At 35.4% G+C, this 15049-nt stretch overlaps 1 protein-coding gene across 7 annotated transcripts in view; it reads right to left on the reverse strand.

Moving 5' to 3' along the window:
* axo (axotactin) overlaps positions 1-15049 on the reverse strand; it is a 927649-nt gene that overhangs the window by 838945 nt on the left and 73655 nt on the right. For 6 of the 7 annotated variants that reach the window (XM_090410025.1, XM_090410024.1, XM_090410023.1 and 3 more), the window contains one exon: positions 11714-11906. In XM_090410025.1, coding sequence (XP_090266151.1) covers positions 11714-11892 — 179 coding nt within the window. In that variant the 5' untranslated portion in view covers positions 11893-11906. Of the gene's footprint in view, positions 1-11713; positions 11907-15049 lie in introns of those variants that run through there. The other variant, XM_090410027.1, reaches the window with a different exon arrangement.

The raw sequence follows: 15049 nt of genomic DNA on the forward strand, positions 1-15049 counted from the left end.
TCAGAGATGATTCTTCAATTGTGAGTACTTCAACATTTTCTTCAAAACACTGCATCTGTGGTGTAAGGTTTCATCTGGTATTAGTAATGATTTGTTTTAAAAGAATCAAGCATGATCAAGTGAAGTAACTTCATAACAGGCTAATTGTATATGGAAGTAGATGTTTTTATATGAACCTATCCTAAAATTCCATTATTGCTTTTGGACATGTTGCCATGCATCATGGGAAAGGTCACTAATTAATTAATTAATCCCTCGATGTTACTGAGTATGTCAAAATCGTGTTAATCAAATATAATAATCAATGGTAAAAATTACAATTCGTCCGTGATCGATTACTGTATTAATAATTCGTTTTATATGGTACTCTTTTAGGAAAGATGAAAAATGAATGCAAAGTAAATGTTTAATAAATGCTTGTACCTACATTAGTTACTGCAATTTTTATCAAAAAAGTTAACAAGAGTCGTTTAAACAGTTTTAGTTTTTTTCTTATCAGCATAAATTCTATAATAACAAGCAAAATGGCTCTCTAGACTTCGGCAAACAAGCATTCTTTGATTCACATCTGGATCCATATCCATTATTTGCTGCTTAAGCGATTCTAAACTGCGAAATATTCCATCCAGTTCTTTGAGTTTCCTTTGAAACCTCATCTTCACCTTCCATTTGTTCGTTGTCTTCATATGCGTGTTGTTATTGTTCAATTTCAAGAAGTTCATTGTCACTGAAATCTTTTGAATTTGAATCCAATAATTCTTTAACATCTTCTGCATCAACACCATCAAAACCAAGGTCTTCACCAATTGCAATGATTTCTTCAACCACGTTGTTCACCAGATTTTGAAAACCACTTAAGTCATTAACACATTCTGGCAAAAAGTTTTTCCAAACAGCTCTCGTGTACTAGAAGACACTTGCTCCCATGGGTCATTAATGTTTTCAATTGCATGTCTGATGTTAAAATTTTTCCAAAATTCTTTGAGCATAATCGCATTTTCTCCCGTTGTTGTTTCTACTGCCTTTGAGAATGACTTTTTAAGAAAATAGGCTTTGAAAGTTGCAATGATGCCGTATTTGGTGGAAAAAAAAAATTTCACATTCTCACACAGATCATTAAGATAATTTGGATGACCAGATGTGTTATCTAAAAGCAAAAGAGATTTGAAAGCTAAGTTATTTCAACTAAGCTTCAACTGCCAGACAAAAATAAGACTTAAACCAATCTTCGAATATGCTTTGGGTAACCCAAGCCTTATGATTTGCCCACCAAATTACAGGTAAAGAGTTCTTCTTATATCCTTTTAAAGCATTTGGGTTCTGAGTTCGATAGACAGGCAGCAGCTTCAATTTAAAATCTCCATTAGCATTTCCTCCAAGCATAACAGTTAAGTTATCTTTGGATACTTGATAGCCAGGCTGCGCTGCTTTTTTTTTTATATAAAAGTTCTATATGGCATTTTTTCCCAATAGAGGCCAGTTTCAACTACATTGAAAATTTGGCAATAGTTGTAATCATTTTCTTCAATAATTTTCTGCAGCTCAGCAGGAAATGTAGATGCAGCATCTTCATCGGCACTTGCAGCTTCACCTGTTATTTTCACATTCTTTAGTCCAGCCCTAGATTTAAAATTTTGAAGCCAGCCTTTGCTAGCTGCAAATTTTGAATTGTCTTCTTCATATTCTCTTTAAGTCTTGAAAAGAGGCTTAGAGCTTTGGCTGTGATATTATAGGCACTAAGTGAAATTCTCTTTTGGTTGCAGTCTTCCAGCCAAATAATCAACGGATCTTCCATTTCAACCATTACAACACTTTGTTTACGTGTGCACTGCATACTTGCTGATGTAGATACAACTTTACATTGCTCGCAATACTCATCAGCTTTGGATAAAATAGTCCGTATTGTTAAGGTGACCAATCGTCCTCCTTTAGGGAGGACAGTCCTTCTTTTGTAGGTTCTGTCCTTTCTCAAAAAGTGTCCTCCTTTTCAATATTTTAAAACTAATCTGTTAATCTCTGTATTCAGAGATGCCGCGCTGAACTGTTACGCGTCATGTGACGGTACAGTTCAGAAAGACGCGATTATGAAACGCATGCGCAGGGCATAGGAGAACTTCACGTGTCTCGCCCTTGTCTCACACCATTGCGCACTTCACTTTGTTTACTTTATCTCTATATTATACTTCGTGTTTATTTCTAACGGAAATACGAAATTATTTCTTTCTCAGTGAATATTATATTATACTCAGGTAAGTACAATTCACGTTTTATTAATTCATTAATTCAATTTTATACAACCCTGTTTTCAACACATGTGTAAAATAATTTAAATATAGATTTAGTAAAGTTTTATCGCTTTTGTTATTAAAGTTTTAGTTTTAATTATTAATTTTATTTATTCATAATGTGCTTGCATCATTCGTGTGGCTCTGTATTTTATTTTTAATTTTTAATTTCATTTAAGGGATGGAAAAATCAAGAAAGAGGAAATGCCATTTCAACGATCAATTGAAAAAGGAATTTCCACTCCTCATATCAAAGAGAGACAACATTGTTTTCTGCAATATTTGCAGAGGAGAATTTTGTATTGCAGTTGGAGGCAGAGCAGCTATAACGAAACACTTGAACACTAACAAACATAAGCAATCATTAGTGCATCAGCTTCCTGTAACCTATTTTTTTAAAACTTCTAATTATTCTGAAGATGAAAAACAGCTAGCTATAATGGAGGGAACATTTGCATTTCATAACATAATTCACAATCAAAGTTTTCGTAGTATGGATTGTACAACTAAATTATTGAAAAACTTTCACAATGCTAAATTTTCATGTGCCAGGACAAAATGTGAGGCTATTATTAAATCAGTATTTAAAAATTACAGTGATAAAATACTTGCAGAAGACTTGAAAAATGCAGCATTTGTAACGGTTTTATCTGATGCATCAAATCATAATGAAACCAAATTGTATCCAATACTAGTAAGGTATTATAATGTTATCAAGGGCATTCAAGTAAAAATTTTAAATTTAGAATCCATTGAGGGCGAAACTGCTGAAATTTTGTCAAACCACCTATGCAGAGTAATAAATGAAAACAATTTGAAATCTAAAATTGTTGCACTAACAGCTGATAATACAAACACAAATTTTGGTAGGCAAAGACGCAAAGGAGTGTCTATGTAAAATTACAAGATTTACTCCAAAAGAAAATACTAGGAATAGGTTGTAATGCACATATTTTGTCAAATGCAATCAACACAGCATCATGTGCCATGCCAATTGATGTAGAAATAATAATAACGACAATTTATTTGTATTTTAGTCGTTTTACTGTTCGTGTGGCTACTTTAAAACAATTTTGTGAAGACGCAAATGTTGAATATAAAAAACTTTTAGGATATTCAAAAGTTGGATGGCTCGCTCTAACACCTGCTATAGAGCGTGTTTTACAATTATTTGAGCCTCTCCATTCATATTTTTTAAGTTTAGACAAATGTCCAAAAATTCTAAATTCTGGAATCTTTTTTCAATTATGAATTATCGGAGATATTAATGTATTTTGTACATAATCAGGCATCTATTTTCCACAAAACGATTCAAAAGATTAAAGGTGAACATATTTCAGCTACAGAAGTTAGTCTTATTTTGAACGATTTTGTCCTTCAACATAAATCACGATTTGAAGAAAAATTTATTCCTTTAATAATAAAAAGAAAATTGTCAAACTTAGAGGAATCAAATCCAGGCATAACGGAAAAGTTTACCAAAGAAGTACAGAATTTTTACCAAACATGTTTCCAATATGTTGAAGAATGGTCTGAAACAAATATCACAGGAAATAACAGTTTTCAATGGTGTTTTTTGACTTCATCGCAAGTAAATTGGGCAGATATTGAAAATTGTGTTGAGTTTTTATTGAAAGAAATGCCTGATATTAAAATCGATGACAATTGTCTGTTTGAAGAAATTAGAAGACTGAATGTATATTTAAATTCTGATAAATTAGAACAATGGGAAAATCAACATGTTGAAATTGATAAAAGATGGGTGGAAATATTTAACCATTTCAAAAATGAACACATTCCATATGAAAATTTAGTTATTCTTGTTGAATTTACGTTGTGCTGCCCTGGAACTAATGCAGCAGTTGAAAGAGTTTTTTCAATTGGTAATGATTTTTGGACAAGTGAGAAATCAAGATTGAATGTTGATACTCTAGCTGCAGCACTTACTGTAAAATTCAATATGAAGGATATTTCTTGCTCCAAAATTTCCAATATATTGTTAGAAAATGATATATTGACAAAAAATATTCATTCAATGGAAAAATACTCATTTAATTAAATAATTAAAAGGGATGTAAGCATAATTAGTGTATTTTTGTTTAAATTAATAAAATGTTTCATTTATTTACGTTGTACTTTTTTCTTAAATTTTTTCGTCCTCCTTTTCATTGTAAAAAAATTGGTCACGTTAGTATTATAGACTCGTTAAAACCAAATTCGCTTGCAATCTTACTTTTACTTTCACCATGTTTAAATCTTTTAATTATATAAAATTTTGCATCTAAGGTAATTACTTTCCTCCTCCTTTTTTCACTTAATGACCCAGTTGTGGAATTGCTCTTATTCTTTGACATGATTAATTGGTTGTAAAATTTAAGAAGAACGTAATTTGTAAATACAGCAGAACAACTGGAGCTTGTAATACACTCACTCTTAATGCTGGAGAAGAAGTAACTGGCTGGCTCTCAGGCTCTGGGAGCGCAGCTGAGTTGGAGGAATGATGTCAACAAGCTCACGACTTTCTTTCTCTTGGCTAGGAGAAAGAAAGTTTAAAATACCTTTAAAATACCGTGCAAAAACATGCAAATTGCATGTTTTTGCACGGTATTTTAAAGGCATGTTAATTAAAACTCTTGCCGCATATATAAAGGATTGTCGCAATTCATTATGCTGCATTAATCACATTCCACGTTAAGCAAAATCACATTAAGCAAGGGATACCTGTAATTACAAATATATAAATTAAAGATACCAAGAAATTATATACTTGGTTTAATCCTTTATCTAAGTGTGTAAGCAAACAAGTTTTCACCCGAACTATTTTTAGGGCTGAGGCAACTCGTATACAGAAGCTTATGACTTCACATCACTTGCCTTAGTATCCCATAATACAAAGCACATATCCTTACGGGTATGTATAATGCTATGCATTAAGGGAAGGGTTACTATCCAGACCGGTTTTGACCTTTATTGAGGTGAAAAAGTAAAGGGTTGCTCATCATAAGCCTCGAGTAGTTAGTATAGGGGGTGCAAGAGAGTCTGATAGTATCAGGAGAAAGAAAAGACAGATAGATAGCCTGAGAGATAGAGAAAAGGCCTCAGCTCTTTTATATCATCATATAGCCAAAGGCTATCAGTTTTCCTTTTTCACCAATCTCATATAGATGAACAACCAAAAGTCTAATTGAAACTAAAGCACAAAGATGATGACTGATAAATAGGTAGTTAACCCCATCTGAGTTAACTGCCTTGAGTTGGCCTTCTCTGTCTGGGATTTCTCTTCAGTCATCCCTGCAATTGACTATAAGACCACATTGAATAAAGAAGGTGGAACTATTTAAAAAAACCTCTCATAGCAAGAATAGACAGAATTATATCTCTCCTTGGTAAATATTGCATAATGTGGGTGGTCTACACCATCTAGTCATAAATTTGATATCTCCTAGAATGCTTCTTTCTAAATATAAAAATCATCTGACTGAACAATAAAATTTCCACATTACAATATTATAAAGCATTTGGATGTCATATTGCTGGTTTTCAAATCCATGTTTCTTTCTAACCTTCCATAAATGGTATTTTAATTTATTAATTATAAAAATCAAAATTCTCTTCCCATTGCTTACAGGTGGTGGATATTTCAAAAAAATAACCTGTTCCGTTGTAAGTAATAGAATGCCCAATACATTACATAATCTGTTCCAAATATGCAGGACAAGAGGGCAGCTGTAGAATACATGTTCTACTGTTACGATTGGTAACAGATGTCACAGATTGGATCTCCAATGTTGAAATACCTCCATTGATGGTGTTGACTGTAAGGCGGCCATATGCAATTCTCCAAGCAAGATGAAAACCTAGGAAAACCAAGGAAACCCTCCTGTTAGGGTATCCTTGGAACTTCCACAAATTGTGAAACAAAGTATTGTTGTCAGTACCCAACTGTGGAATTTCACAGCAAAAGAGATCCAAGATTTCTTTATACCAAACTTTACTTTTTTTAATGGAAAGAATGTCAATGCCAGATTGTTTTAGCAGTCTTAAAGTTAAATACAAAGTGTTGTAGTATTCAGGAACAATATCAGCTTTTGGACCTTTATAATCATTAACTCCAAACAGGGGAAGATGAAAACCTAGGTAGTAATAGGAGAAGGTCTGCACATGTGTGATTTGTCTGTAATATTTTACGGATTTTTGAAACTGTATTGCTTAAATAGCAGAATTTTAAAACTAGAAGACCAAGTCCTCCATGCTTCTTTGATAGTTGAAGAAATTCCTTTTTAAGTTCTTGGTATCAGTTGAACCAAAAAAATTACACAGGCTTACCATATAATTGTTTTTCTTCATCTTGTGTGATGTCTGTAATATTTATTATGTATAACTGAGCAGGAAAGATTATGGTTTTGAGTACTATGGCTTTAGAAAAAAAGGTGAGTGGCCCTATCTTCCAGTCTTCTAACGTTTCTAGGTTCTTGTATATAAGTTCTTGGACTGGTAATATTGGGTAAGTGGAGAATGGAATTCCAAGTATAATGAGGGGTTAGGAATACCCCCAAGATCCCACTTTCCAAAAACTTTTAATTTTGTCTTGTCTGCATCAGTAATTAATCCACTGATCTTGCTGAATTTTTCTAAAATACCAAAAAATTATATATATGGAATCATTATCCTTCAAAGTGCCCACTACATCATCGGCATATACTAATACCTCACTTTCCTTCATAGTTGAAGGAACTGTTATTCCTCACACAGCATGTGTATTGTCAACTTGCTGTAAGAATGGTTCAAGAACCAATGCAAAGAGCAGTGGACCAAGAGGGCAACTTGCTTTACTCCTTTTTGAATTTTGACTGGGTCTGACAGGAATCCATTAACTAGGAGGCAGGTAGTTGAATTAGCATCAGCTACTTTGATAACGGACAGCAGCTTTTTACCTACACCAATTTGCTGGAGGATGTGGAATAGAAAGGAATGCCGGGTATTATCAAATGCTTGAGTAAGGTATACTGATAGCACAGCCATTGACTGCTTTTTCGTGTTAACTAAGCAGATTAGATCACGTAGCAGAAATAGATTAAATTCTACTGCTCAACCTGGTATTCCATACACCTGTGTGCTTTTAATTATGTATCTCATTCCCACTTTGAGCCTGTTATTGATAATGCAGAAAAATATCTCATAGTCAGTATTAGATAGAGAAATGGGACTGATTATGATGTGATCTCTATTGGGTTTTGGAATGAGGACAGTATGGCTTGCTACAAATTCACTTAGTATGTGTCCTGATGAGAGAAAGGAATTGAATAGTATAACTAGAATGGGAAGAATAAAATCCCAGGCCTCACGATAAAGTTCTATCCCTAGACCATCATGTCCTGGGGATTTTCTTGTCTGGCATTCTTTATAGGCTGTGGTAATTTCAGATGCTGTAATGGGTCTGTCAAGTCTATCTTGGATATGAACAGGAAAGTCATTAATGTTCCAAGAGTTATAATTTCCAACAGTACTATTGTCTTCAAACAAGTTTTCGAAAGGATGTCTTGTGTGGTGGACGTCTTCTCCATTAACGCAGATTTGAGTGATAGTCCTTTCTTCGTGAAATTTAATGAATTGTCTATTGAAGAAGGCAGCTGAAGGGCTGTCTACTTAGTGCTGCTGTGTTCTTATCTTAAAATTTCTTTCTTCTACTTGTTTCTGTCTTTCCACTTCTATCTCTATATTAATGTTTCTAATGATGTTGCTATTCTATAACTTTGCACTGATTTGTTACGAACCAGCTTCTACAGCTTCTATAAGGTCTTCTATAAAGACCTTATGCAGGTCTTTCAACTTTTTCCTTTTGAGGAAAGCCTGTTCCTTTCCCCATTCTATCATATTCTGTTTTACTGCTTGTTTGAATTTTAACCACATACCCTAATTCCAGGTAATATTATTCCAATATGAACAGAGGGTCTGGAATTTGGTTGAAAAGATCAATGGAAAATTTGGTGGAAGTCTCCATGGTCTGGAATAGATCTCTACTTTTTCCATGCAGTGGAACTTAAGTAGAATTGGATTATGATCTGACATGTTGATGTCAAGATGTTTTATGTGAATTATCCTATTTATAAAGGAAGAAAAGATAGAAATTCGATCAATACGAGTATCAATACTTTATTTATGTACATGTAAGCCTGGAGATTAGGATTGCAAATCCTCCATATGTCTACTAGTTGAGCATTGTCAAGACATGTTTTTAACTGTGCATATCCCAATTCTTAATTCAGCATTTTCTTTAAATGGAAAACAAATAGAAAGAGTGGCAAAGTTTAAATATCTCAGATGCTGGTTAAATGAAGATTGTAATCCAGAAATGGAAATAAAAGTTAGAATTGAAATGCCAAGAAAAAATTTTCTCTTGATAAAATCGACACTGTGTAACTGCAGTTTAAATTTAGAGCTTAGAGTACACATGTTAAAAATCCCATGGACAGCAAAAACGTCCAATCAGAAAGTACTGGAACAAATGGGGAAATCATATGAACTTTTAAATACCATAAAAAGAAGGAAAACTGCATATCTTGGTCACCTACTTCGTAATGAAAAATATAAGATACTTCAATTGATTATAAAAGGGAAGATAAATGGAAGAAGAGGACAAGGAAGACGAAGAAAATCTTGGCTGGCAGACATCAGACGGTAAACTGGCATGAACTCTGAGAGACTGCTCGGAGTGGCTGAGAATCGCTCAAAATTTGCCAAGGTGATTGCCAACCTCCGATAGGAGATGGCACTCAAAGAAGAAGAAGAATCCCACTTTTCCACTCCTGGGGTGTACTCTGTCTAATGTGGGGTTTTCAACACAATTCCAGTCTCCAGTTGCTATGATGTAATTGGCACTGTTTGACCATTATTGAGGTCTCGTCAATGGGAGCCAGACCCAGAGGTGATACCAAGATTGAAGTAATGCACAAATCATATTTTCATATACGAGTTGCCTAAAGATGTCACACCTTATTATTAGAATACTGTGGATTAGAGATAGTTGTTGGAAATTTTTCCACTTGCTTATACTATAAATTAAAGATACCAAGAAATTCTGTACTTGGTTTAATCCTTTATCCAAGTGTAAGAAAACAAGTTTGAGCCGTACTATCCCATAATCTCCTACAAGCAAGTTTCTTTATCAAAGTTTTCAAAGTCAAATCAAAGGACTGATCATATTCTGTTCTTGGACCATGGCTATTTAATTTGCTCATTAACGATATAGGGAAGGATCTGAGAGGAACTGTTCAGTTATTTGCCGATGATGCAAAGTTGGGTAGAGCACTAGTTAATACACATTATGTCAAAATTTTGCAGGATGATTTGGGTAGATTGGCAGACTGGGGATAAGGAGAATGGATATCAGTTTAATGTGGCAAAGTGTAAGGTTATGCATTTTGAGGTGAAAAGATTATCAGCAGTATACCACATTGGTGGAACTTTACTCCAGGAAACTGACAAAGTCAGAGACTTGGGAGTGTTAGTGGATAGGGAGTTAAAGTAGAGGGGACACATAGCAAAAGTGACAAAAGCAGCTCATCAGATCACTTAGTAACTGAAGAATACTTTGACGAGCAGAGACAAGCAGGTTATCATTCCTCTTTATCGAGCCTTGATAAGATCACATTTTGACTACTGTGCACAGATCTAGGCACCCGAATTTCTTGGTGATGGGGAGATGGTAGAGTGGATCCAGAGAATGAATGACCAAGATGGTAGTAGGTCTATGGAATGAACCTTACAAGAGCAGGTTGAAGTTTTGTGGGTTAGAGAAACTGGCTGATAGGTGCTCGTTTAGGTAAAGCGCTCATGTCTTCTAAGTGGTCATGCTAGGGCAACTAGTGAATGCTGGTGAGTGCATTCCTGTAAGCTCTCTGGTCAACTCTTTTTTACAAAACTTTCATAGTTTCTACATTTGGCTTTGAAATAATGCTGAATCTAATATCCACTTGATTTATGTAATTTTGCATCGCTGAACTGAAGCCCTTTGGTTCTTTATTTTAGTAAATACTTTACGCACTGACCGAGAGTTTTCTCATGAAAAATACATCTCTCTGACATTTCAAGTTCCTTAGTACTGAATGAGAGTTTCTGTTCTCTTAAGTTTTCTTCTGAGTCTGGTTCCTACTGAGGGGTTTTAAGATTTTGGGGGAGTTTTGCCTTGAGAGAGTGATTTGAGTCTCTGGGGATTGGCGTTTTCTGGCAGGGCCTCTATTGGGACCGTGTCAGTGAATGCTTTTCCCTGGAATATGAGCAGTTCTGTTCAGTAGTAGGGCGAGCCTGTCACTGAGTGGAACGAATGCTGAGCTGGTCGATTTTTTGGTCACTCGTAGGAAACTGTCTTGGGAATCACCTAATTTTTAGAGAGATGCTTTATTTAAACAGTGGCTGATCTCTGAGGAGAACCAACCAGTTCGAAAAAGCTGTCAGGCCAGTGAAACCTTATCAAACTAGACCAATAGAAGGCGAATATATGGATGCTTGAGCAAGCACTCATGTCTTCTAAGTCCATGCTAGGCTTGGATTGTTTTTTGTTTTTTTTAAACCATGCTAGGGCAACTCGTGAATGCCAGCAATTGTATTCCCGTAAGCTCTCTGGTCAACTCTTTTTTACGAAACTTTCATAGTTTCTACATTTAGGTTTGAAATAATGCTGGATCTAATATCCACTTGATTTATATAATAATATTCATGAACCAACAAATAACAGAAGTAGAAGGAAAGCCATTGATAAAATCTATAATAAAGGTGCTGAATTGTATGGGTTTATGGGACTGTATGGAAATACAGAATGTATGTAGTATACAGTAAATTTTTATGTGCACATTTCAGGAAACAGCGTTAATGATAATAAACACTCTTAATAATAAAAAAATTAAATTAAACTTATTAATTGCAAAAAAAAAAAAAAAAACTGCACTACACTATAGTGACATGAAAAACATGCATATGAAAAATAAGGACTTTAACATTGAAGAGTGAATTAGCTAATCACATGCAAAGTGGCAAATCTTCCTCCACTACCTGGAAACTAGTTTTTCAAACTCAAACACTCTAGTGAGAACATCCAATAGGAAACAATTGTTAATACTGAGTACAATGAAACACTGTTGAGCTTTGTGTGCAGGATACTAATTGTGTAGTCTAACAAACTAGACCTAGGGAGAACTTTGATCAGATTGCTGATAATCAGAAGCATAAACTTAGGAGTCAAAAGCAACAGAAGTTGAAGATCCTGAACCAACAAACACAAGTTTATTAATCATAAACAGCAATAGCTAGTTACAGATTAAAATTAGTTAGCTAGAAAAAAAATTATAACTATACATAAAAATATTTCATTTAATAATTGTCATGTGTCAGATTAAATAATGTTAAAAAAAAAAAAAATAGCAAATCCTCACCTAAATTTAAAGGTCACCTGTCTGGTTTCTGGAAGAGGCCAATTTGGCTCCACTCTAAGAAAAGCTTTTGGTTTTGAAAATGAGAAAATCTGACTAGATAATAGAATACTGGACGTTTGTTGTATGGACGGCAAATAAAGAAAAAATACAAATAAAATAACTGCAAAATATTCTTGCATTGCACAGCTTAAATCTGCAAAATAAAAACAGAAATATAAAAAACATTAAAATAGTACAACACATAAAAATTAGTACTACCATACCAAGTATAAAAAATTCCACTGTACTATTGTTAGATCCTGAATGGACGAACTTCAAGAAATTATTCATTCAGAATCTAACATAAGAATTTGACTAACTCAGATAATACCTGGTTAACAGCACAGTTCTGAATTTATGTTGTATAGGAAGTTGTGTAATAACATGTAAATCGCACTAGAAAAATCTTGTAGTTGAAAACTAAACTGGAGAATTATTATTATTATTCAGGCCTCCAAGGAGTCAAAAGACTCATCGAGGGAGGTCCTTCCTAAGACATAAAGTCTGTCAAGACTCATCGAGGGGAGCCCCCCCCCCCCTGAGAAACACAGAGTCTATCATACCACTCTTTAAACTCACTGACCGTTCTCGCTCCCACCACTCCATCAGGCAATGCATTCCACGGCTCAGCCACCCTCCACACAAAGAAACCACTCCTTACCCTCTTGCTCACAGTTTCCTTTCGTAACTTCCAGGGATGGCCTCTTGTCATCACTCCTTCCCGCTGTTCAACCAAGCGAAAGAACTCCCCAGTGTCAACCCTGTAACCACCTCTCAACAGTTTAAAAGTCTCAATCATATCACCTCTCCTTCTTCTATCCACCAAACTCTGTAGTCCACATTCTCTCAGCCGATCCTCATAACTATCCTTGTACAGTCCTGAAACCATCTTTGTCACCCATCTTTGTATCCTTTCCACATTTAATTTATCCCCTTCAAATCCTGGGGACCAAATTTGAGAACAATAGTCCAAGTGTGGTCTGATCAGAGACTTATACAACGGAATGATAACCCTCTTATCTCTGCAGGTCAGTGTCCTTCTCATAATAGCAGCAATCCTCTGTGTTACCTTCACCACCTTTGCAATATGTCCCCTAAACTTCAGGTTTCTATCAATCATCAACCCCGGATCTCTTGTCTCCCCTACTTCCTCCAGTATAACTCCTCCCATAGAGTATGCAGCATCCCATCGATGTTTCCCAAACCTCAAGACCTTACATTTTGCTGCATTAAAGCAATACCCTCATTCATTTGCCCATCTATCTAGCTTATTTAAATCCTCTTGCAGGGCTACCACATCTGCACTATTACTAATAATCCTTCCCAGCTTCGCATCATTCGCAAACAACTGAATATCCCCCTGCAATCCACTGACTATGTCATTGATATAAAGGTTAAACAATATAGGTCCTAGTACTGAGCCCTGTGGGACCCCACTTGTAACCATCTGCCTCCTGGAACTCGGATTAATGAATTTGTAATAAGGAAATTTGTAATAAGGACTTTTGAGAATTCCCTGTACCACTCACGAAACCAATGAAAAAGTCCGAAAACTGATTGATACAATAGATGGTAGAAAAAGTGAAAATATTCTGACAGTCATCAGAAGAAGACAGATGAAATGGTTCAGACATCTGGAGAGGGCTAATGGCATTCCAAAGCAAACACTAGAAGGAATCGTTCCGGGATCAAGGGTTAGGGGCTGACCTTGATTAAAATGGACCGATAACATCAAAAAATGGACAAATTCTTCCCTTTCTCAATTGACATCAAGAACAAGAGACCGAGACAACTGGAGGATGCTAGCAAAGAGTATCACCTACCAGCCATGAATGACCCAACAGTTCATTTAGGACTATGGGAGAAGAAGAATAAGGAAATAGTAGTATAATCTTGTCCCATTAAGCTGTCCTAAACTTAATAAGTCGCCAAAGAAGTTAAGAGTACGAGTGCAAAGGTCAAGTTACATATGCATGTATCGGCTGTAATGCCGCAAGCTACAACGTACGGGGAAGATGACGCAAGCAGGATTCCTTAGAATACAGCACCTAATGGCAGCTAGGACTTTGAGGATCATCTTGAGGGCATAAAAACTAAGGGTCGTGTGGAAAAGAAGGGACGAAATATAAGGCAATGCGCGCGATAATGCGAGGCTTTTTTTCTGGTTGTTCCTGACTTCACCTCGAGGATACCTGACTAGCAGACGGAGTAGGGACGAGCGAGAGGGTCCCATAATGCCAGATAGCGGACAGGCATTCTGAGTAAGCTGAACAAGATTCCATGACGAGCAGCATGCGAATCATCAGCCTACGCAGAAGTTGTGCCAGTCGCCGGATGTCCCACTCAAGTAGAAGAAGAGACAGCACTGTATCGAGGCAGTGAGAAGTTCGAGTCCGGAAGAATGTAAAATGGACGGCGTAGTCGTAAGTCTAATGCAGAAGCAACCAATCAAAGGAGGACCCGAACAACACACCTTCGGAACACCGAACAACCATTAACAGACCTTCGGAAAAAGATTGGGTAACGTAAAGACCTTTGCTATATGTTTGAATGAGACAGAATTCAATGTTAGATTATATTAAGTGGACAATTCATAGTGGACTATAATAAGGATTTGTATTTTAAGATAGAGTAATTCTGCTGAACAAAGGAATGTCAGGAGTGAAATTTTAGCTGCATGTGACTGAGATTATATGTGAATTTGTAATTTTATAGATGATCTATACCAGAATAGTAACGGGTTGTGAAATGTTTTTTTTTTTTTTTATGTAGTAAGCAATAAGAGTTTGATTTAGAATAACATAGTTAGCTAGTTTTAAGGTTTTATAGTTTGTGCGTGATTAGCAATTTGATCTGTGAGTGTTTTGTTAAATTAGCATTGAGTAACTAACTTAGCAAGAGATTTTGAAAAGCTTCGTATCCTATTCCAATTATAGTTGTAAAGTGTAATTTGTTAAATAAACATGTTTTGTTGTATATGCCTGACTCATGCCTGATTTCGAGAATTCAAATTACCACTTGCAAAAATTTAGAACCATAGTGGGAGGGAACTTAATGAAAGTGTTTGAGTAATAGATTATTGGCCACGATTGCAATTAGTACCAGTATCTATTTAGTGTATATTAGAATGAATGCCAATTAACCTAGGAATATTCCCTGAATTTTGAATAAGCTCATATTATAGGACTCTGGCTGGTGCAGCAATAAAAAATAAATTTGCCAGTGTCCGAAAAGGAATCATACCTAGGTAGAGTCATGTTAGGCACACTTTAAGGAAGTATATTAGCATATTATATC

This window comes from Typopeltis vanoorti, chromosome 20, assembly GCF_054136105.1.
Source record: "Typopeltis vanoorti isolate ZY-2024b chromosome 20, IOZ_Tvanoo_1.0, whole genome shotgun sequence".
NCBI classification, from domain to species: Eukaryota; Metazoa; Arthropoda; class Arachnida; order Uropygi; family Thelyphonidae; genus Typopeltis; species Typopeltis vanoorti.